The following is a 25,338-nucleotide window of genomic DNA, read 5'->3' as shown; positions in this document are numbered from 1 at the left end:
CTCAAATCTTCTGGTTTTCCATATAGGAATTATTTTTACACTTCAGATAAAAGCTGATTCTGCTACTATACTTTCCCCCTACATCACTTATGTCACCTAGAACTCTCTTCCTTGCTTGTAGCTGCTGCCTTTTCACTCTCAGGCATAGCTCATACTTACTCCTTGCTTCCTGTTGCTACAAATGGGGAGTCAGTATGAAATTTAAAGTAGTGAGTTACAGGCTTGGACTCTGCACCACATCTCAATGTTTTAGTCTTTCCTGACCAGAGGCAGTGTTTCAGAAGATCATATTCTTTTCAAGGAAGTACTTTATTTTGTCTGATTGTTTGTTTGCTTTTACCCTGGTTAAATTCTAATGGAATGGTGTTACATGTGTGTATTTTTGTGTTGTTTTCTTTTTATTGCATGGTGATTTTTAGCAAGTATGACACTAACTCTCCTTCCTGTAGAGAAGGACTCCATGTGAAGTCAAGTCTTGGACACATCGTAATCTCTGAAACCTAAAGTAAATCGTGTATTTGTCCTAAATTAAAGTCTCTTATTTTAAGGGCAGGTGTTGTCTTTTTCTCTTTGCACAACAAGGTACATGTATTTGTTTACTTTTTTTTTATTTTAAGTAAAGCTGTGTTACTTTTGTATTGAAATTCAGAATCTGCTCCAGTACTACATTGCTGAAAATCCAGAAACATAGAAGCAAATATACCAGTTTATGGAAAGAATATTCAAGATATTCTTACATTATTGCTGGAGTACTTGAGTAGTTAAAGGAGGGGGAGTATATTTCTTTCCTTTAAGAGGTTTAGGTTTTCTTATGGTTGACTGTGTCATTTTAATCATGGTATAGTTATGATGCCGCACTTAGAGCTAAAATTTTGCAGTTAAGTTCATTAAAGAATTTGGCTTCTGTGATTTAGTTTTTGGCCTATGTTTTAGTTACTGAGTTATTATGACAACACTATCCTTATGAATCAAGCTTTTAAATTTGATTACTCCCTTAAATGAAAGAACCTGACATCAAATTTAAAAAGTTTGCCGTCCCAAAAAATCATGAAATAACATGAGTATAATTTAATAACTTTCAGTACATTTTTGTGAGCCTTCCTTATTTTTCACACTCACACACACAGAGTAAGGGTATTGTTTTTGTGAAGGAAAGATGATGATGTCATTTGTCAAACAAAATGAGGTTTCACGCTGAACTCCATATCCACTCTATTGACTAAATCAAGATATTCAGCTAGGTTGCAGTTTGTTTAAGTGCTGGCCTTAGATTAGCAATTTTTGGACCACTTTTTGTCTTGGAGGTACTCATTAGGGCCTGGAAATTCATGAACCTTAAGTAGTTATTTTTGTAAGAATGCAATGTAGCGTGTCCAAAGCTGTAGGATTTAAAAAGGCAGTCTTGAGGCTTGGTTTATGGCAGAAATGTATCTTGCAGGATTGAAGTGTCTTTGAGAAGTCTGACCATTCTGGAAAATGGCAAACATACAGAATAAACAATTACAAAGTGTCTCGTGATATCTGAAGCATAAATCTATGCATACCATTAATTATGAAACATTTATTTACTTTCCATCCAGTTGTGAATTGGGGTCCACTGTTAGGAAGATGAACTATGTTTTTGTTTGAAAGACAGACCTGCTTGATTGCTTTGAGGTATTAAAAGCTTAGACTTCCAGTTTTTTTCATCGGCATCTTGATCTTAGGTTTGAAGGAGGACTGGTCAAGGTGTTCACCATCTTGTTGCAAAGAATTCCTGTCCTGTATGAGTCAATTGCTTTATACGACTGAATCAAAGCTGAAGAAGCTGGAGGCTTTTCTTTCTTTTTTTTTTTCCTTTTTGCTGTAACGCCCGTGAGACTTGTGATGTACTTTACAGGACAGCAGCATATGCTTGTTAAGGAAATTTGTCTTCAGGAGAAGTTACTTTGCATTCCTCAGTGCAAAATTCTTTGATTAGTTAAAATTATTGCTACATAAGAATTACTGTGCACAACTCTATAATGCCTGTTTTCAAGTGTATATTAACCTGTATCATGCTTCCCCACTCCTTTAAGCATAGACAGTGAGAGCAGGTTTAGGGACAGAGGGTGTGTCCAGATGGAATTCTGTTGGGAACTCAATCTTTCCATACCCTAATCTGGGAGGATCTGGAACAGCTCTGAACCAGGAGCTTTGTTTCTTCAAGCCTGGTCAGACAAGCACTGCTTCTTGTATGCAGAGCTGTGACTCTCGGCATTGCCCGTTAGCTCACATTCGCCGTTTCATTAATTGAAGCTGCCTGGTTTGTTTAGAGCTGTCTTGTGCTCATCTATTTGGGTAGAATGAACTAATTCTTTATCTCAAACATGGTGCAGGCATGTCACAAATCAGATGGAGGGAAGAAGGGCTGTAGATGTGATTTTGTGGCTAAAATCAACGTAGTGAGTCCTGTGACACTTCCCTGTAGTGTAACAGTTTTATGTCCGCTGGTTGCAAATTTGAGTATGTTCCTTAGTAGGATAAGGAGGTGCAGATACATAACTGAGGATTGAGGTGTGCAGTCTGAATAGCATATGAATCACTGCAGACTCTGCTGTGTGGCTGTTACGGATTTTTATTTCATAAATAAAGTTTGTACTTGTTATGTTTCATCTTAATAATATTTGTGTTACTTGCTGTATAGAGCTTTCATCTGAAGGTCTTTAGTAGCATATATTAAATTTGATTACTTGTTCTAGAAACTCATTCCATATGAATTTTAATTGTAAAGGTGACAGTCCTTCATTCTTTGGCAGAAAAGTCATTGCTGTTTGGTGCTGCTAATTGCACTGCTGCAAAAACCTTATTTCAGCATGGTCATGAAAAAAACCTTTTTTTTTTTTTTAACCAGTGTGTTTATCCTGCAGCATAAATGCTGAGGCAGCACATTGGCTTGTTTCCCAAAAATAAAGCAGCAGCAGCCTTATCCTCTTTTTCTTTAACATCATTTGCTTTGCAAGTGGTGCAGCTTGTTCTGCAGCATGGATATCTGCCCTGAAACACTCCCTTGCAGTCTGCAGTAGGGAGAAATGGAGCTGCAGAAATCAATGTTGCAGCAAGGTTATAGCATAGAAATGATTGTATTTCATCAGGGAAAGTGGAGAGGTTCAAAAGCTACTTTCAGCTACTGAATTTATGCTTCTATCTTTCCTTCTAGAAAGATGTGGATACTTTGCCATGTCTCCAGCGTCTCTTCCTCAGCTTCAACAATATATCTAGGTAAGGGAAATAGCAGTTTGCTTCCTATCAGTAGTTTAAAATATACTCTAGGAGCTGTATTTCATTTAAATGTAAATTAAAACATTGTGAGTGCAAATACTATTTTTTCCACTAACAGCATAATCAAGCCATTGTGTATATTCTATTTAAACATAACATTTCTTGAAACCCTTTGCATTTTAATGTATTTGTACTATGAGAATTCTACCAAGAAACTTCTTTTTAATTTTAAAATCATCATACTCTTTACAGTGATAATCAAAATTAAGCATATTGTTGTAAGTAAGTTTTACTGTTAAACTAGATATTTGTTAAACTAACATTACAAAAGGTACATATTATATTTAACATACCATCACTGTATTTATGGAGTTACACAAACTGCTGAGTCAGATTCTGCTTACGATGCTTAGATTTTTTTCATGCTTGTATTTAGTTTGCCCATATATTAATAAAGTCTGAAAGGTGTGTTCATGTTTATTTCCCTTTCAAACCAGGTGACAGAACCAGACTAGCTCGACTTTCAAAGCAGGGTTTCTCTAGTATCAAGTAACTAAGTGCATTTTGTTATAAATTGAAAAAAATGTGTCTGTTCTATGCCTTTTTATATTCAGATATTTTTGGAGTCTGCCTTTACACCAGTACCAGTATTAAAAAAACCCAAAATTATTAAATAGTGCCTGGTTATCTTCAGTTGGGTATGTCCTTTTTCCTGTCCCTTAATCACCACCAGCATTCTTTGCTTAGAATCATTAATTTCGTGTAGGGGAAAGATGCTTCATGTTCCAACTCCTGGAAATACCATGTTGTTCTTGTGGTATCTGCTTTCTCTGTAAAATGTTACACTTAGCGTGAGCTTTTATTCTAATAGCTACTTGGAACATTTTAAGTTGACCTGCATTATGCTTTTTGCAGACAGCTCCAACCTACTTGTCTGTCTTCCTGATGTTCTTAAAGTACAAATGCAGTAGAGCTCCTTAAATACTCATGGGTATTAAGCATTAAAAAAAATCAGAGATGAATAGCAGGAATCTTTAATCTGCTCTTTCCTTAACTAATCTGCTAGTCTTCTTATTTTATGTTTTAAATTAGCACAATAAAAAGAGGGGGTAGCATTTTGCTTCTCTTGAATAATTTCCAGAACTGAAACCTGCCTTTTGTTTCTGTTTTTCTAAAAACAGTCTTAGCTTGGCAGGAATACGGAGGGGACTGCAGTAGCTGGCTCCCTTGCCATCAGGGAGCATCACTGCAGTCACTAGAATTTCTGAATCTCTTTAAATACTTGGTATATTTTGCACAGTTTCCTGACTCCTTTTTCACATTTATTTTCACAGTATTTAAGGAAGAAGATATGTCATTTTTTTTCTGTGATGTTTTCAAAGTAGATTTCTCAAACTTCATGTATTCAGTAGCTTGCTTCTTGGTACTTTATTATGATTTTTTTTACTCATTGGGGCTTTAGCTAAACTATTGATAAATCTAATTTTATGTTTCATGTAAGCTAGAAATACTCAGAACGTTTCTGCAAATACGTAATTTGGTTTTAATTTGTAGTTGGAATAGGTATAAAAATAAGATCTTAACATCAAATGAAAGACATTGCTCTTCTATAAATTTTGTATATATATGTGGGTAGATAGGTGGACCAATCAGTTTAACTCTTTATTTACCAGTCACTATTTTAAAGCAAAGAAACAGTTTCTTTTGATGCTCACATTTAGCTTGGGTTTTTGAAATAATCTTTCTATTACATATGGCAGTAAAGAAGGCTAAAAACCCCATTAATTCCTGATTTTGACTTCTGTAGTAGATATGTCTTCTAACAGGAAATTGACTAAATATAAAAATATACTCTTGACCATCTGTTTTCTGATACTTGGCTTGATACCGTTTGAACTGACTGAAGAAGTTATATGCAACTGTAATACTAGTGAATTGCTATGCTGCATCTTAACATTCCTATAACTCTTTTAAATGATTTTGTGTGGTTTTGAGTCACTTACCTGGGTTTGCTCTGTGCCATATGATAGTTTTATAAATTATTTTTCCTAGAAACAGCTGTGTCTGTTCTTTCTTTTAGATAATCAAATTGATACAAAGGTATTCCAGTTCATTCGTCTGTAGGTACATAGAGAAAACCCACAAATGGAAATGAACAACAAAGTATATTGCCAAAACCTGGATATATTTGTATTACAGTTCATTAAAATATCTCATTAGTGGCCATTTTAAAAGTAGCATTTTTGAGGGAGTGCTTTCATGGAAAGTTTTGCTGCTCTCTTTTTTCCTCTGTCAGCAAAAATCTGTGAGTCTGAAATTGATACATACTAGCACAAATATTTCAGTAGAAGATTTGGGAATACCTTTTAAAAATTGTCACTATATAAGGCATGAGAATATATCGTGGATTTAATCACCAGTTCCTTTTTCCCTCATGCTTTATAGGGTGCCTCAGAATTCTGCTGCTTCTTTGCAGAGCTTTTAGTAAAAGCATCTGTATTGGCAAGATAATATAAGCTAGAACTGAATGTTGTAGAAGTTGATCTGAAACAAAAGTAATCCTACTTCTGGCTTCAGCCCAAAAAATTCAGTTACAAACTGAAGGCATTCTACCTAATGGCTGAAGGTAATGTGTCTCTGTCTCTAGAGCTAGTTATAACGAAGGGGGGGAAATCCAGTTTTGAATTTGTCATGTGGTGCTGGGAAGAAACTAGAGAAACTTTTCCTCAGGAAAGATGCGCCACTGAGATCTAGAGAGTTATTGTTCACATTGCAAAATATGAAACCAGGGTAGACTATTTTTAAATCTTGGGGGGGGGGGGGGGGGGGGGGGGGGGGGAGTACATATTTTCACTGTTAATACTGACCAGGACAGCAGTGTATGTTTATTTCCCTTTTATGGAACATGCTTTTAAAGTCATTGATGCATCTGTATAGAGAAGAAACAACTGTCTTTCTAAGCAAGTAGGCTGTAACAGAGGACAGGTGTTTCTGTGAATGCTTATCGCTGGTGGAGGTTGACCTTAGACCATTCCAGAGTATTCCGTGGCTTAGTGATGCCATGTTCTCATATGAGGTGGGAGAAGTGGGTTTGCTTTTGCATCCCTTCAGGCAGAGGGGAGAATTGGATGCAGGACTCTGAGCATGCACACAAGATGTAAAACTGATCTATTCTGAAAAGATTTGCAGAAAAGACTTTGATAATTTTGCCTAAATTCACAACTTGTGTCTGTGTTGGCAAAACTGCCATTTTAGCATAGATAAATTGATCTAGCAAGAAAGAACAGGGAAGGAGAGGTGTTTGCTGTAGTTTAGTGGGGCTCCTGCAGGAGAAGGTCTCTTGGAAAGAGCAGCAGACATTCCATTCAAGATGATTGACTGAGACAGTCTGAAACAGCATCATCCACAGCTGATTTGTATTTTGGGAGCAGGTTAAAGACTCCTTTGTAGATAACAGAGGCTAGAGAGAGCGCTGAGACATGGCCTCAGCTTCCCATAGGGTGGTTACCCCTTGGCTCTGTCACAGCAGTCTGCATGCTGGGAAGCAGACAGAAGCTTGGTTGTAAAATTATGCATCTGCTTGCTAAGTGTGTTGTGTTACAGCTTTGCTTGGCTTAGCATTGGGGTGTCAGTGTGACAAGTAAAGTATATTTAGTTTTCTAGGTTGAGTTTCTAAAGGTCTCTCTTTCATATTCTCTTTTTCACATTTTCATACAAAGATGTGAAACAGCTATTTTGCACTACTGTTTAGCTCTAAAATTTTGCTGCTAATAGGGCAGCTGAAAGCAGGATGAACGCGCATGTGTTGGCTCTGGAATGAATATTCTGGAGCATTGAGAATTTCAAAGCACAGCAGTATGTATAAGTGGAAGATCTTGAAAACACTAGCAAACTTTCAACTTCTCTGTCATTTGTTTCCTGAAGAGATTAGTTTAATTAAAAATCTGTAAATCATATGTAATGGCAAGTACTGTTTGGTTAGATGTTTAGTGGGAAGTGCGTGGATTAAATATGCTTTTAATAAATATATTTACATTTATTTGAAACTAATTTTTTAAGGCAAAAAAAATTCCATATTTGTCACACAAAATGGAAATAGCTATCTTTTCTTATTCTGTCATGCTTATGAGTTTGCTTTACTAACTTCTGCATTGTTTGGGAAGATTGTCTTTTACCTTCAGGACATAAGTAATGTCAGCCTGATCGTCCTAAAATGTGTTATGCAAACTGGTTTATGGAAAGGAAACCAGGTCATAAAAAGACTCTTTAAGGGATATCTCATTTCATAATCTGATATTCTGGTATATGTGAAGCCCTTTGCAGCTGAATGTTACTCCTCAGCAGATTATTGTATGGTTTTTGAAAGCTGAGTGATATGAATGATACAGTTGCCACTTTATTCAATGATAGTCTTTAACATAAACATTCGTACTGCATATGATTTCCAATTCTTAAGTTCATAATTAAGTGCATAATTAAAGTTTGGAATACTTCCAAGTGTAGAGGAAGACTCTCTGCCACCAAGAGTAAGGAGAATATAACCAGCTGATGCAGTCCATAATATCAGAATAGTAAAGCTTTTCCATAAAGTAATTCCATATTTTCCTCTTCAGAAATGGTCTCTGATTTCAGAGTGTCATAAAGATTTGTCTAGTAAAGTGATCCTCTGTTTGTATGTTTGTGATCATCAGTGATTCTTTTGTAACTATCAGATTTTTTGAACTTCATTCTCAAAACTACTGAGTCTAATTATTATATACTTTCTGCTTCAATTTACTCAACTTCATAAGGCTTGACTTTTGAAGGCCAAAGTGCACAATTTCATAAAAGGAATTGGGGAGTCATATTTATTTCTGTAAATTCAGCTTGTTTTGAAATCAAGTTAAATAGTTCTGTGGTGTTTAAAAATACTATTTGTTTGAACTACATTCTTTCCATCTTCAATAAAAGGAACATGATACAACTGTACATTTCCACATATTCTTTATACAGGCCAGTTATTTTTGTCAGGAAGCCAAATCAGGTGTTGTCTAAAAAGCCAACTTGTTAGTGTTTGTAGACTGAACTCGGAACAGAAGTCAAACCTCTTTTGAAGATAAATATGATGCTTCTATAATTGTTTTTCTTCTGATATTTAATGATGTTGTAAACAACATTCTGTGGTATTTGTGGTTGGCTTTTTTTCTTGTATTTGCCATGGTTTTCATACTGACTTTGATGGCAAATAAGCTTTGCATTATTTTTTAATTTTTTTTTTTTTAATATGAGCTGATACATATCCTGTTTTAGGTGAGGGGTTTTTTTTTAGGTAAAACTGTGCTCTCATAGTTAATGAGTTCTCCTTATTCGTCATCTGTTTCTACCTGTATGTGAAGAGATTAAAAAGTTTAACAGCAGCAGCTGTTGGTATTTCAAAATACTTATAGTTTGATTTATCATACAGAATATTGATGGGTGGGGTTTTTTTCAGTACAGGAAAATATTAATGTTCTGTCCTTAGCAAATAAAATCTTCCATCTCAAAATTATTCCTACGCTATGACATTAAAACTTTAAACTCTTTTGGTTACAGTTTTGAGGATATTCTGTGCCTTGCTGAGTCTTCATCTTTATCAGATATCACCCTTGATGGCAATCCAATAGCTCAGGAGACATGGTACAAACACACTGTTCTCCATCATATGATGCAGCTCCGACAGCTAGATATGAAGAGAATCACAGTAAGCAATTTCTGTTTTCATCAGACTTGCTAGATCCTTAAACTGAGAAGTGAAATGTAGGGGTGTCTGTCTATGTATGTATATTAAAAATACCACAGTATTTTCTTTAGTATGGAGTTGAATGGTATATAGATGTTACAATATTGAAAACTTGTACCTTTTTTTCTTCAGTATTATGCAAGGACCTGCTTTTTTACTTCATTTTAACATGTTTATTTTTAAATGCTTAAATTCTTTACTGTTAAATACTTGCGTGATCAATTGCTATGTGACGAGAGAATCTGCAAAGCTTTTGGTTCGAACTTTCCCAACACGGTCTTTGCTGATTTGCTCTATAGCTAAAAAAAGAGTGTTTCTTCCAAAGGAATAGTCTGTTTATCCTTGAATTCATGTTATTGGCATCTTCTTTCCTTAAAAATCTTGTTGGTTTCTTCAGTCTTCCTCGCTAAGGAAACCTGGTGATCACACAGTTCCTATGTGTCTATATTTCTCCCTTAGCTAATTTCCTATTGATTTCTGCTGCTCAAGTTCAAGTAACCTTGGTAAGCAAGAGAGGAATTGCAGACAACTTAAGTCTCCTACAGAATTATTGAAAATACACTTTAAGGTGGAGGATGAAGGGCAGTCACTGGGGGCCATATGGTTAAGTCAAATATTTTATCTCTTTAATATAGGAATAATCATGTTAATTCTATGTATTCTTAAAAGAGAAAACGATCCAACAGCAAGATAACAAATATAATATGCTTTACAAGCAAAAGTGTTGCAGCTCTTTTTTGACAAGGTACTGATAGATATATCCTATTTTAAGTGCTCATTTGCTTTGTACACAGACTGTACAGCATTATAATCGACCTGTAGTTTTACTCCATATCCTATTTTGCTGTAGCAAATACACCATGATCATAAAATAGAGCCAGTTATGGTGCAAAATGTAACATGTATGTGGATAACATTAATTTTAAAAATAAAGTGCTTTCAGACATGGCAGTTTACTCCCAGCATTAAAAATACTAAACACTTGTTTGTTCACATGTATTTTGCGTGTTCGTTATTTTTTTGTGGATTTATAATAACTTAATTGATGAATACTTGCTAATTACTTTGCTTTTGAAAAGATATTTTCTTGGTATTTCAGGAATTTTGAGTCACGTAAAGAAATTGTCTCCTTCCCCTCCATTTGCCCCTTCACCCGTTCTTGAGAGGAGAAAGGGAGCCTCAGAGCAAGTCTGGTGGCAACTGCTGTTGCCTTAGGGAACTATTAAAAAAATAAAGCTGCCATGAAAATCAGATACTCTGCACTTAAGATAAAACATTTTTCTCTGTAATTGTTCTAATATTTCTTAGGGCAGATTTGTCTTTATTTAAGGGATTGCATCACATGACAACTTTTAAATCCTGATCAGTGAGGGAATTGGTGTTTTCTTAGGTCCTCTCATTCCGAAGCTGTTTTTTAATGTAAGATTTAAACTCTTAAACCTCTGAGGCATTGACCCAGTGGTAGTGAAATTAGTGGAAGTTATTTGCCGGTAGTGAGTTTCACTCATAAATGAATTTCACTGTAAGACTGAAAACACTTTCTCCATTGTCCACACTAGAAAGTGATTTTTAGCTGAAAAAAGCTGTCCACTTTATATTGCTTATCTAAAACATTAATTCAGTGGAAATCTTTTACTTTCGCAAACTTTAATTGATCAATTTGGAGGCTTAAAGAGTGGAGAGGAGGCTGAATTACCATGGCCAGATGGATTACTGTGTGTTGCCTGTGTTAACCATCTGTAACAGTTACACCTTTAGTCCGCCTTGGTTGTAAGGTAATGGGACTGGATGTATGGCTGATGTGCAGCTGAAGTGTGTTACAGTCAAAGCAGGTTCGGGTTGCATAGATGGCCATTTGTGTTTTTTGGTGTTCTGTAATGGTTGTTTTTCTGGGCTCTGGAGCTTTTTGAATATGTTTCCTAGTTTGAACTTCTGAAACAGTGGACCTGTCTAGTGGCCCTTACAGTTTAGCTGTGACTGATCTTTTTACCTCCAGTTTTCTGTAGCAGATACTGCCTACAGACATAATAAAATATTAAAATATGAATTTGTACATGGCCCTTACTGAGGGATTAACCAGAAACACTTGCTATCCATACTTTCTCAGCAGTATTTAAGTCTATATATATTTTTATAGGTATGTTTATGTATAGTGTATATGTATTTTAAATGTCCTGTGGTTCCCAAATGGAAAGACAAGCTGCATCTTTTTAACAGTAAAAATTTGTAGCTTTTCATTGAGGTTTTATAGGGTTTCGATGCTTAAAGTTAAGAGAGCAGCAGTGTTTAGTTTTATTTGCTTACATATTTCTCTGTTGATCAGGGAGTAGGTTCTACTGCTTTATTGAGAATAGAAATCATTATCGATTTCATTGCCACTGTGGAGTATACCTCTTTTTAGGGAAGGATCCCTTTTTTCTTTTTTCTTTCTTTACACTTCAAAGTGAGATACTTGAGGGACTTTTTAAGTCAGTTTTATGGGTTGTAATTCTCTCTCTCAAATCAGGTCTTGCAAAAATATACTGAAGTAATATCGAAGGTAAAAGAAATGGAGATATATCTCATTGTCAAATGAGATACATCTCATTTCACATAATGATTTGTCAAAATTTTTGTACTTATACATGGCTGTATTTCTGCTAGAACCATCCTCACATTCTTACTTCATTCTCATATAAAATCAGCCTTTATTGTATACATAAAACATAGTCTGCTTTCTGCAAGTGAGCTGAATTTTGTGCATTTTAAGTGTACTGTGTTAAGTCTCTTTATACCTTGAAAGCGTAAATATACATTCCAGACAATTCTTCAAAATTCTTCTTTTTCTGTGTTTTTCATTACCTAAAGTAGTCTATATTGAGTATACTATAGCTGTTTCTAATGTATAGTAAAATCTATCTACTAAGGTAGATATACTATGAAAATGAAATGCTTCATTCCCTTTGTGCTAATCTAGCATCTTTTTCTGTGATTTTAATGTATCATTTATTGAGAAAGAACTTATTTGAATAATAAAGTAGTAGTGAGGAAGTATACATGCATTCCACTGTGGGCTCTTCAGGATCATCTTCAGGTCTTGCTGGATGTTACCTCTTCAAAGACTAATGAAATGTTGGGTTTGACAAAAATCTGTGGCGTTAGTTCCGGTAGTGCTCATGTAGCAGCAGGGGGAGCTACCAGCCTGCCAAAGCTACAGGTATGTTCCTGTTAGAGCTCCAATGGCAGGTTTTTATAAGGGTGGTAGTAACTTTCTGTTGCTTCATACTGAGAATGTAAACCTGCAACTTCAAAGTCACATTGCAGAAAATGAGACTTTTCCTTCTTTAGAAAATATATTAGTCTTTGTGAAGGTGACTTCTTACTCATTTACTACATTTTTTAGATGGAAGTGGAGAACTACTAAATAGAGATCTCTGTATACAAGAGGACATCCTAGTCCATTTGTAGTGATCTGGCGCTTTGACCTTCTGGTAAAGCATCCCCCCTTTTCCAGCAAGGTTTCGTTTCAAGTTTGAAAGAGCTGCTGGAGCTAGAAGAGAAGAAGGGGTGATAGTAAAAAAGAATACTGGCAAGGTTAAGGGCTTTGTTTTATGACTTTGTGGAGGTTTTTTAGGGATATTTTGTGACGTTGTTTGGTTTTTAAGATGGATTGCATATGTTGTGTAAAATTAATAAAGAAATGTATACGGATTCGATTTCCAGGACAAGTAGATTTATCCCTTAATCTTTACTCAGATGTTTTCTCTATCGTTGTGCCTCTATGAATGCTGAGTAAAACTAGGATATATTTTCTTTTTAGGCTGAGCTGATTTCTTTTGTAAAAGTAAAAGTATTTTTTAAATGTCTGCAATTAGGGTAAAGTGTTGATCAAGAAAAAAGTCATAGTTAACAAGACTGTTGTTAGAACATAATCTGCACTAGTTCATTTCGTTCTTTGTATGAATGTATTGAGACTGTTGGCGGTGAAGGTACTGGACTGACTTCCTCATGTGTGGAAGACTGTCATAAAGTATGCATTTGGACTGGGAAAAGGAAGGCTTTGAGAAGGAAGATAGAGTAAGAAGAGATATTTGTAGAAGCTGAGAGAAAATTGAATTAGGGAGCTTGAAAAAAAAACAACAAATCTTAAGTAGTGTTGAGAGGAATAAAATTAATGAAGGCTGCTTTCTTTTAGATGACTGTCATTTTGTTCTCTAAATTCTCACATTTCCCAGTGTGAAACACAGTAATGAGTCAGCTAGTTTGGGGCAGTCTCTGGGATGATTAGCCAGCTGTTTTCTGCCAAGTAGAATGGATAATTTTTGTGTCCTCTCCCTTGGTGGGAGAGCTAGTTTACATTTTCTTCTTTCTACAAACCATTTTTATATAACCAAATATTTTATATAATCTAGGGAACAAAAAAAACCCCAACACCTTAGTTTGAGGCATCTAAACACTCTATTACTTTGTATGTTTTATGTGTTGAAAAGTCATTACAGAAGATTAAGATATTGAAATTGTAAAACTTGTTTCTTTAGGAACCCACATTAAAAAAAGTACAAGGTCAAATGGAGAGATTTAATTAAAAAATTTAAAAAAAACCAAACAACAGACCACCCCAACACCACAAAACCACTCTAACGCACTTCCTATAGCAGGATCTCACTGATGTTGTTTGCTAGTTCTTGCAGTTTATTATAAGCTTTCAGTTTTTTTTAAGTAAACACAATCTTAATACACTGTAACATGTAATTGGGGTAAATGGCTGTCATGAGAATAATGTTTGTAGTTTTCAACATTTTTAATCATATCTTGAGGAGCAACACATTTTTATTTCACTTTATTAATTATACATTCATATTTGTGGCATATTAACTTCATGGGTTTTATTTAATGTGTTTTCACAGCCTCACTCTCAACACTCCCATTCAAGTAGTGGGTGCCATTGTGTGGTGTTTTGTTGTGTTGGGATCCAGAAGACCTTATGTATCTGTGTGGCTGTAATTATTTACTTATTGTTCATCCTCCTTTAACAGGGACTAGTGACCTCGTGAGGTCACTTCTAACCTGATTATTCTGTAATTCTGTGATACCAGCCCCTTGGATTACCTGTTTAGGAAGAACTAAAAAGTCCAGTAGCAGAGGTGGCTGCCAACAAAAAAAAACACCAAAAAAACCCCAGCAAACAAACAAAAATGGCTCTCCAATTAGCGTTCCAGGGAAGTTGGTGTTCCAGTGAAATTGTGGCATATAGTTGGGTTAGAGAAGCTAACTCTATCCAAAGCCTCATGCCGTAATCTGCATTGAGATATTTCTCACATTTAATATGTGCATGTTAGGTTAAAGTCGTGGAGGAGCAATTTGGAAATGCATTGTTTAATCACCTTTCAAACTGGTGTCAAAATCCATGGTATGTCAGTGGGCTTCAGGGACACTGTCTACAGATGAAGAATAAGTCTGCTATGTGAATGCAACTTCTTATGCACTGGAAATTATTTTCTTAAAAATGTGGTTGTGAAATTCCTGGTTTGTTTTATCATCTAGTAAGCATTCACCCATATGCTTAGGGGTTCTTGAATAGCATGTTTTAATTATGTAGAAATTTCAACATTTCTTCATGGTTGATATTTTCTGTTCATTTTTGTTTGTTAATTTCCTGGAAAGTGAAAAGCTTTCTATTTTGAGGAAAATCAAAACACTTTCTGTATGCTTTGGGAAGATACTTTAATGGGAACACCCAATGGCATGTGAAGTAAATCAAAATAAGTTAAAATATGCTTCCCAAATATTTGTGTTGGAAGGACTCTACACTTTTTACTTCATAGTGAACATTTCTTTTGTTACTTGGAAAATACAGGTTCTAAAAATACCATGATATGAGAATGTTTGGACTTCTGTAAATGGGGAGCATTCAACCTAATATGGTTATATTGCAGTATTAAATTGCTGTACCAGGAAAATTAAGCATCTTCACTTACTGAACGCAGGACAATGACTCTCATTATTTAGGAATAAATGGCTTTCTTCTTGAAACTTCTTCTTGAGTAGGTATTGATAAGGAATAATGTTAATATACTATAGTCAACTTCAGAAGTATTCTTCTCAAGTTGTCTTGCTAATTTAGAAAAGTAAGCCCCTGGTAACAGGTTATAATGATAAGAATCAATCTTAGATTATGATTCGAGCATAAATAAAATTCTGCTCTTTTGCTCTGCATCTTTTGTTTAAAAAATGCTGCTTAATACAGAAGCCACTATGAAGATACAAAATTATAATGAACTGTTTTATTTGATTTTTTTTTCAGTTATACTCACCATGTGCTTTATATATTTTCAAAGACCTTTACAAATACCAGTTTTAAATAGCTTTATCTTCAGTATGTGTATCTGTGTAGATTTCTATTTCATCTGAATTTCTTGATAAATTACCAATTTTGTTGGATTTAATGTATTTAGAAAAATTAACATTTTAATCCTAAAATTGTATTGAAACTTGTATTTCAAATCCCAACACAAACATATGGTAATGATTTATCAGTTATATTTTTCAGAACCTGGTTAATTCTTCCTTTTATGGATTTTCTTGTTTTTCACCCAGGAAGAAGAAAGACGTATGGCATCTGTTGCAGCAAGAAAAGAGGAAGAAAGGAAACGTGAAAGCCATAAACAGAACTTGCTTAAGGTATTTTCCATGGCTATTCTAAGCCTACTGTAAATCTGTTTACGGTAATAATCTATATCTTAGTATACTTCGCTCTAGTCTTAACATGTCCCACTATGCCTCTATCTCTTAAACTTTCATTTTACTGCTCAAAGTGTGCACTCTGCAACTGAAACTCTGCAGTGAAATATGTAATGTGTACTTTAGCAGAAACCCCTAGTTGGATACATGAGTGTGATGTATGTGAAAAGATGGTAAACTTAATTTTCACAAATCCAGAGATAAAATAATTCCAGAGTAAAGGACAGGATTTTGCAGTGATTTCAAATTCCTTGAACTTGGTCTCCACCATTTCAGGTGAGTTATCTGAACTGCTGCCATGCAGGGTGTTCTGAGGTAGTTTTTCCATCATTCTTCCCTGTTGAAGTTCTTCCTTTTGTAGGAAGAGTTAAGCAGTCATCAGAGCACCAACTAGACTCCAGCTGTCTTCTTTTTCAGAAGAAGGCTTATCTACCAGACCACATGGCCTGGTTAATGCTTATATACATGAGATGAAATACTTCTAACAGGGGAGTCTGAGGTGCGCTTGAGAATACTGTTATGGAGCTGGTGATTAAATGAACTATGTTGCTAATATGGGACCAAAGTTCAGGTATCTAAGAGTATCTGCATTCCATTTGTTGTGTGAATATTGCCATTTGTCTCTAAAACCTTTTTGTCATTGAGTAATAGTTTTAAAGAAAGCTCTTTCAATTTGGCAAACTAACAAAAAACATTAATGTATCCATACAGCTAAGTTTCCTAGGTAAAATCATATTCATGAAGGGGATTAGACAAAGTATTTGCAGGAGGCTGTAAGACATGTAGCTTATGTTGTGTAATTCTGAAAAATCAAAAGACATAAACAGAATGTTAACAGCTTATTAAAAGTCATATAAAAAATAGAAGAACTTAAATTTATGAATGGAAAAAAAAAGTTCCATGTATGGTGCCTAAATTTATTTTTTTATTTCCTGTGTATTTGTATCTCTGTATATTTTGATTTTCTTTTTTAAAAACAAAACAAAGCCCAAATATAACAAAGAAGTCTTGGATACAGTTTGTTTGGAGTTTTTATTAAGCAGTGTTGTTGTTCGTTGTGGTTTTGGGGGTGTTCCTTTTATTTTTATTCAGGTGGTTTTTTTTTTTGTTGGAATTTTTAAGGTTGGTTGGTTGTTTTTTTCCCTGCAAAATGCTAATGTACTTAAAGTCTCTTCAGGTTTGAAGTTTTGGTGTAAGTTTTCAGTAATGTGAAGAAATAGGAAGTTAGTAAATAATATGCACACAGTGCTGTTCTTTGCTGTTGAAAAGCTAGCTGTGTCCCTGGACTGGAAAAATGTAGGTGTTTATTTGTAGTTCATAACCATCATGTAATGTTTCTTTGTAGCAGAGGATTGTTTGTCTTGGTGGCCTCAATTTCTCAGTGCATTTTGCTAGTGGAAGCAAAACTTCCCGTAAAAGAAAAATATATGTATAATGCCATTATTCAGTTTTCAACATTAAATTGTATACTTGGTAGCTTAATTGAAGTATTTTTCTTGTGTTCAAATAGTTAAGTAGCATAAGAGCCAAATACCACTTACTGTTTGCATGATTCAGTGATTTTTGTATATCTTTTCTGTGTAGATATGCCCTTGTGTGCTATGATTCTGGTTTCTTTTTTCCTGTTTGACACATTTGAATTAAAGATATCTGCTCACAGATGCAATGTCCAGTAAAGAAAATTGCAAACTATAGGATTTTATTCATTGTTAAACATGAAGAAAATATTTAGAGAACTATGTTCTGGAATTTTTGTTGTCACTTTCATCCATACTTTCTTGAACTGTATGCAGGGTAAATGAAATTGTAGACACTCATTCAATAGTGAATAATAGCTGTTTTCCTCTATTCACTGCATGAAAAAAGTGCTTTTGCCCTTGCATATATTTGTCTCTCCTATAGTAAGAGTTTCTTCAATTCTCTTTTCCCAGACTTTTTATTATTTTTATAATGAATTGTTATTGTTATGTATTTTTTATTTCTTAAAATCCACTCCTCTGGTAAAGTTTGAGATTATATTTCAAAATGTACAGAGAATGTAATTCTTTTCCAACAGAGGCTGAACTTAATATTTATTGGAACAAGAAGTGGTTCTTGCTATTTACATAGCAGAATCTTCATACTTCTAAAATTTGCTTTTTGTAAAATGAATTCTTGGAAATTTTCAAAGCCCTGTGGGAATCCTGCAGCCCATAACTGAGGGCAAACGAAGTACAGCTGTATGGTAGCTGGAGTTGTGAGGAGACTCTCACCCTCCAGAACAAACAGAATTTTCTAAATGTAATTGGAATAAAATGCAGACTATTTCAATTTTCCTTGCTTTCTGTGACATGGAGCCTGGTCATCACTGAAGACTGTAAGTGTTGGGCACTTAGTATTCTCTAACCAGATAACATCATGCCTCTTTGGGTAGATTGAATGTGAAAGAAGAGTTTTGAGCTCTTTAAAATGATAAAAACTTTCAGAAGAAGGGAATTACTAAAATAATCTTTGTGAACTTTCAGTGTCAGTTACAGACAATTATGGACATAATTTTTGTCAAGGTTTAAGTCTGTGAGATCCGTCTCTGCATTATCAGTCACTGAAACACATCATGGTGTTTACTCTTTAAATAGCTGCAGCATGAAGGATTTTCATGTAGCTGTTAAATATTTTATTGTGAAACATTGATATGGGGTTCCTTATTCTTGAGAAAATACATAGGTTTCATAAATCTCAGTCACAGATGATTAAATTGGTGCTTTTTTTGTTGATCTGCTGTTTTCTGGTTTTCAATTAAATACTCACTTGTGGTGGTTTGCACTTCACATCTGCAGCACAGAGTACTGTGAGACATGTTCTTAGTGAACGGCATTGAAGTGATGTCCACAGCTCACCCACCATGAAAAGAAGTATGTATCAATGTGATGGTAACAGTCATGTGTTACTTTTATAAATTAAACGTAGGAGCATAGTGAGTATAGGTCAAACAACGTATCAAAAATGTTAATTAAACTTGAAAATTTACATTTACCCTTGTCTCCTGCCTTTCTCCATAGGCATGTCAAATAAATTACTGGGTTTGTTCCTGTTTGGAAAAAGGGGCTATAATAAAACTTTCTTGTTTTTCTTTACAGCCATAGAGCCTGTCTTAAAACAGAAATGTAAATGTTCAATTTTAAAACAAGTAAAGCCTCTCTAGCCTTTAGGTTTTTTGTTATAGCCTTCTAAATCCTAATAAATATTGTGTTGTTTTCTTGTATCTTAATCAGCCTAGCAAAATAGTCTAAACAAGACGGGAATTAATATAATGACATTTAAAATTATGGTGTTAGATGGGCTTTGAACTCTGGTAAGAAATTGATAAAGGTGAATAGCTTATGCTTTAAGGAAATGATGGTTAATAACGATTTAGCTTGTCTGAGATCCTTTTAGACCCAATGTGAGGTCATTGAAGCTTGGAGCTAAGAAGTACTTGCTGTTTCAATCCAGACTTTCATAGCATCAAAGAATACTCATTAATACATCTGAAGACTGTGCAGCTTTTATCCTTCCTCTGTTCATGGGTGAAATTAATGACAAATACACATTTGAACTATGTTGAATTGCCTATGAACTGCTGTTTATACAACAAAGGGCAAAATCAGGTTTGCCTTTTCCCTACCTCCATTCCAGAATATTAGGACACTTGTTTGTGTTGCAGTTCCAATAATGATGTTCTGAAATACGTGAAAGAAATTAAAGGATTCTTAGAATATGATGGGTGTTTAATACTTCCAAGAGTGGGAGGCTTTAAATTAAGGTTGTTATTTTCTATGAACTCGAAAGTGGTATTTCTATAGCAGCATCAATTTAGAGTGTGATAGTATATACCAAGAAATCACTGGCTTTGGATGATACTCTGTCTTCTCCATGTTCTGTCGATGTAAATTTATTTTATTAGAAGTTCCTCTATAACATTTTCTTCTCAGAAATCCTAAGTCACTGTTTGAGTTTCACTGAGTGTAGTCTAGCAGTGTGATGGCTGACTCCCAGAGAATTAGATCTGGTTCAGTAAAACAAAATGAAGCAAAACTAGATCTGGTTCAGTAAAACAAAATGAAGTGAAACTAACAGTGAATTTACCCTTTGATATTATTTATGTAGTATAGTTTTTATTTGATTAGTGTTCAGCTGCCAGTCCATGACTTGTTGCAAAGTACCTTTTTCCTTCACCTTTTAAAGTATTCTAAGTTGCATATGTTAAATCACATATATCTATACGATGCAATAGAATAATAACCTGTTCATGGATTTGCAGGCAATTGACATGATTTGCATGACTACACAAGAACAAGTACTTAATAAGCTTTTGAAATACTGATTCATTGACAGGACATGTCTAGAATATAGAAACTACTTTAAAAGTATTATGAAATATTTAAACCTAGATCTGGTGCAGTCCTTGTGTCTGTCACGAAGGTAATTTCATTTTCTATTTTTAGGAAATTGACTTTTTCCATTTTTCAGAAGATAACTTTTTTTCCCCACACACAGAGTATGTTGTAATTACTGCTAACACTCACAGCAATTGCATAACTGTCTTAGCTAAGTGCTGGGGTCACTCTAGCAGCATGGAGGAAAGTACAGGCAGTCTGCCCTTTTTTGTGGGAGCAGTATCACAACCAGCTCCAGCCTGTCGAAATGAGACTTCCATGGTTATCCAAACTAAATAGTTTAGCTTCATTCTTTCAGAAGTTGAGGATTTATTATGTTACTTCTCTTGCTTCTATTCTGCAAATTTTGTGAAATGATGTGCTGGCAGTTATACAAAATAGCACTAGAACTCTGCCTTCATTTTAATAGTCACATATTAGTACTCTTGTTTCTTCAATTTAGAACATTTAAAATGTTTTTATTAAGTGGCATATTTCTTTCAGAACAAACAAATGTGATGATACTGCCCTGATATAACTTGTATATCTTAACTTTGTTTCAGGAAAAGAAGCGATTAACAATTTCTAATATTGCTCGTCAGTGGGAGATACAGCAGAATCGAACAGCTCTTGTGGCTTCTTTAAACCAAGATAAAGATGATGAGCCCTGTCAGATTAATGGCAGTGCTGCGTATGTATTTCCTGAAGAAAGCAGGTACTTTATTGGGTAATATTTCTTGTTCATATCCTATATTCCAGGTTTCTACTTGTCCTCTCTGAGGTCTCACTGTATTTCATTATCAAAAGTAATATATCCAAATCAATCCTGCAATGACATTTTACTTAGTGATTAAACCTGTTAGCCATTAATAAAAAGGAACATATATTAAGTAATACAACTCCTTGCCTAAAGAAGTGTAAGCTAAATTATGCGAATTTGCTAAATACAGGAGGACTTCGTGTTTGGAAGAAATGTTAAGCATGAATTCTTTAGCCTCTTCAAGGCTTTTAATTTCCTTAACAGCTTAGATGGTTGTCTTCCGTTGAAATGAACAGAATGAGTATGTACAAGCATTACAGATGTTTGTAACCTCTTTGTGTATCAAGAGGCTTCATAAACTCACTCTGAATTTGTGTTCTTAGTTTGAACAGCAGCATCTTACTGGACTGCCCTTGTACCCGTGCTGTTTTATCAGTAGCAGTTTTTTGACTTAGTTTTATTCCCAGTCTAATTTTTCCTAAAGTAATTTTTGCATTGCTAGTTGTATTTGATATTGTATAGGTGCTTTTTTTGTTGTTTGTGGGTTTTTTGTTTGTTTTTTGTTTGTGGTTTTTTGTTGTTTTTCTGGTGATACACTGTGGCTTGCTCATTTGCATCTAAAAGATGGCCATCTGGCATTCTGTATAATTTAAAAACCAAATGCTGGACCTAGTGAACAATGTGTGCCTGTTACCCAATCAGCTAAAACCAAGCCAGCACACTTTTAGCCTTGGCGAGCTTGGGCAAATCCTGAAAAAATAGTCTGCATGAATTCAGTAGGAAGTACAGCTTCCTGCTGTACCAGATAAACACGAGATGTCAGGTACAGGCAGGAAGCTTTTGCCTCTCACAAACAGAACCCATCTAAGTCTCAGTGTCTAGGCCTGTTTTTTATCTCCAGTCAAGTGCTGCATCTTTTGGAACTTTTTTTATTTTCTTAGTATTTTTAAATTGCTATAGTCTTTTTTGTTCTTATACTTCAAAAGCTTTCCCCCAAACATATGTTCAGGCACTGCTTTTTTGCTTCCTTGATTTCTTCACAGTTTAATTCAGTGTTAGTAATCATCCGCTGTGATGAAGTCAATGTAACTATGGTAGCTGAAAGAACTATTGTTCTTTTAATAAACAGATCCCCTTTGCCTGAGAAATCATGCTTTTAATTAACATCTTAAGACTGTTTGCTTGGAGTTGTAGGATGGATCTTGGTGCAATGCTATCTCTGCTTATGCTGGATACAGTGAATAAATTTGCTTATTCCTTGTAGCTTCTTAACCATGAATGTTCGATTCTTTTGTCAAATCTACAGTAATAAAATATAATGCATAAAATCTGTATCCATGTTCTCGTGAAAGCTTTTTAGTTTGATTTCTGAAACATGGTCTACAAATCTACTTCAATGAAATATCAAATTTCAGCCCCCTGAGATGTTAGCAGAAGAAGCTGTGTGCTTTATCTGCATATGTTATGATTCCTTTATGCAAATTACAGTGCATTTAGGTTTTCTAATTGGAGACTTAGGTTTGGAATTTTTCTCCTTCATGATTGGTTAGAGAAATGAAAGTGTGAAAATCTTTATCCCCAGTTTGGTTTTTTTTAAGCAGATTAAAAAGATTAAATACGTGGCAATGTATGTTATAATTAAGAAGCTGCAGATAATGCTGCTGTTTTTTATAATGAAGTAAGACACAAGGAGATGAGAATATCTGAACTTGTTGCTTAATTGTAAAATAGCTTTTGTGAATTGGAAAGCTCACATTATTTAAAAAAAATGCTTACTTATTCCTATTAATTAAGGATTAAACAAATATAATAAGGTTATTCTCATCTCTAAGCAGAATAATGAATCTTGATACCTTGATCAGATAATGGACATATGGGTTTGAGGAAGGAGTGATATTCTTGTTCAAGAATAAAAATACCTGTTCAGTACTGTGAGTAGCATTATCCTGGATTGGTTTTAACAACTGTCTGTTCTTAAAGCAATTAATCATGGCATAACTTCTACATTTTTTGTGTAGCAGACAGAATTTGAAGGTGACCTTGCTTGAATAAATACATTGTTTGAAGTTGGTTTTAGATACCTAAAGCAACACAGCATAAGTTAGCATTCTGAATTAAAAACTCTCAGCAAATTATTAAATACGAGTGACTTCTTAGTTTATTTATTTAATACTCTCAAATTACCCACCTCCCCCCCCAGCTTAAATACACCCAGACCCTTTCTGCCTAAGGAGTAGAGCATCTCCAGTATTGCTTGATGGAAAGAGGATTTTCCAGCCCTTTATGGTTTTGAACCAGATGAATTAATGCAGCTGGATTTTGGTAAATGAGAGGACAGTCATTCAATAGAATCATGTTACTATCTCAAAATAATCTCATTTACATCACTGCATTTTTATTTCCCTACAGGTCTCTTGATACAATATTGAGCAGTGCAGTACAAGGCTTGTCTGTTCTTGAGTCTCATTTAGTGGAAGTGGAAGGAGATACTCTTTGCTTGTATGGTGCTGGTGCGCTGGAGTGCCTGGATCGAAACTGGAGTGTTCAGACAGCTGGAATTATTGTCACAGTCTCCTTTATGTTCATAGAATTTGATGAAATTGTTCAAGTGTTAACTAAACTGAAGATAAAATTTCCTAATTTTGTGGTAAGATTTCAGCTGTGTGAACAGCTATGGAATGCCTATTCTCTAGTAGAACCTTAATTTGGCATAGTCACCCTTGAGTGCTTTCAAATAAATAGATAAGTTTGTGAATGACATATTTGCTTGGTGTTATCTTACAACAATAACTTTAACTTCATACTTAAAAATCGATTCTCACACAGGATGATGTTTTCTTTTCAGACTGGTTATTATTTTTGTTCATTCCTTTGACCTAGCTGATTAATTTTAAGTTGCAAAACTGATACCGTGGTGTTGTTCCACGCTATTGTTATGGATCCATGGTGTCAGGAGTCCTTCGTTTTTGTTGTGAGTTTGAAGATCAGATAGCTGATAGAATAAAAAGAGAGAGGTGTAATTCAAAGGAGATAGCTAGCTAGAAGCCCCTTTGAATTTTATGGCTTTGGAATTCCTCAGTTATTGGTGAAGCAAAACAGCATAAATGAGACATCCCTGTACTAGTATCTTTTTTTAATTTTTTCCTTGGACATTTACATCAGTCATTTTGAAGCAAATAATAAAATACTGATAACATACATAAAGCAACTTGTTACTCATACGACTCTTGAGAGCTCCATGCTTCTTCTCAGGGTTTTGAGTATAACAGAGCTTAATGGCTAGGTTGAGATAAGATAATTTTGTTTTCAGTTCCCCACAGATTTATTCACTGTGTGTGTGTAAATTTGTGGGGGATAGCAGAATCTCAACTAAATTGTCATCTTCACAATCAGTTGTTTCTCCTTCTCTTCCCTCAGTAATGCTACTGTGTAGCCAACTATAGAGTGCTCTAGACCACTGATGTAGGGCATGGTTCAAAGAAACAGCAGGGTAGGACTTAATGCCAGCCTGCTATGGCGAAAAAAGCAGAATATTTTAAAATATGTGTTGTATTTACTTTTATGTGTGGATGTTGCAGTTGCTTTACTTGCCGAATTAAAATAAACATTGCTTAAGTAGTATCACTGCTTTTTGTAACATTGAAAGCATTAGTGCTGTTACTAAAGGCTTTTTTTAGGGGCATGTAATGTTGACATTTCTAAATAAATGTAATATACCAATTGGTTTTGCCACAGAGACCTCAAATGAAGTGAGCTCAGTTGCTTCATCAGACCTAAAGACTGTTTATTTGAGTTTGAAAATTGTTTGAGTGGCACAGAATAAGGATCCTTGTGTTCACTTTTTATGGGTTCCTTATTTAATTTATTGTGGCTTACCTTCTAATTTTTTTTATTTTATTTTTAAGCACCTGAAGCTTAAGGAGACAAATCTTGCGACGCTGCAGCAATTCAATGCATTAGCTCAGATGCATCGCATTGAACAGTTGACAGTTGATCCTCAGGGAAATCCAGTTGTAAACTTCACTTTGTGGAAATATTATGTTCTGTTTAGACTGAACCATTTTAATCTACAGAAGATAAATGGAATAAAGGTAGGACAGTGTTGCTTCCTTCTTACAGTTGGTCTTAGAAATTAGCATTGTTTTATAAAAAAGCAGGTGAATTGCTCATAAAAAGCACAGAACCCAGACAGTGTCTGTTCAGTGTTTTGTGGGCAGGGGATTAAGTAGACTTCACCATATTATTTCTTGCGCTATGCTTTTGTTAAGTCCAAATATATTGTGTTACAGTTAGCCAAGTCGGCAAGATTCTTAGTTGCCATTAAAATGTATTGTCTCAGTTGTTTGCAGTAACAAATGGCAGTCCAAATCTGTGCCTGGGTGGTTGGCATTTACCTGAATGGAAGAGTTATTATTTCTGTGTGTATTGCTTAATAAATAAATAGTAATTAAAAAAAAAAAACAAAC

General features: G+C 34.8%; 1 protein-coding gene across 3 annotated transcripts in view; it reads left to right on the top strand.

Moving 5' to 3' along the window:
• Positions 1-25,338, top strand: part of LRRC49 (leucine rich repeat containing 49) — a 48,206-nt gene that overhangs the window by 15,869 nt on the left and 6,999 nt on the right. For 2 of the 3 annotated variants that reach the window (XM_057398837.1, XM_057398827.1), the window contains 6 exons: positions 3,179-3,240; positions 8,812-8,959; positions 15,575-15,658; positions 20,676-20,827; positions 23,282-23,519; positions 24,778-24,963. In XM_057398837.1, the coding sequence (XP_057254820.1) occupies positions 3,179-3,240; positions 8,812-8,959; positions 15,575-15,658; positions 20,676-20,827; positions 23,282-23,519; positions 24,778-24,963 (870 nt within the window). Of the gene's footprint in view, positions 1-2,935; positions 3,082-3,178; positions 3,241-8,811; positions 8,960-15,574; positions 15,659-20,675; positions 20,828-23,281; positions 23,520-24,777; positions 24,964-25,338 lie in introns of those variants that run through there. The other variant, XM_057398842.1, reaches the window with a different exon arrangement.

The sequence above is a fragment of the Pezoporus wallicus genome, unplaced genomic scaffold (genome assembly GCF_028554395.1).
Source record: "Pezoporus wallicus isolate ANWC-B61680 ecotype Strahan unplaced genomic scaffold, APGP_CSIRO_Pwel_v1 contig_3952, whole genome shotgun sequence".
NCBI classification, from domain to species: domain Eukaryota; kingdom Metazoa; phylum Chordata; class Aves; order Psittaciformes; family Psittacidae; genus Pezoporus; species Pezoporus wallicus.
This window is presented reverse-complemented; position numbering and strand designations above follow the sequence as displayed.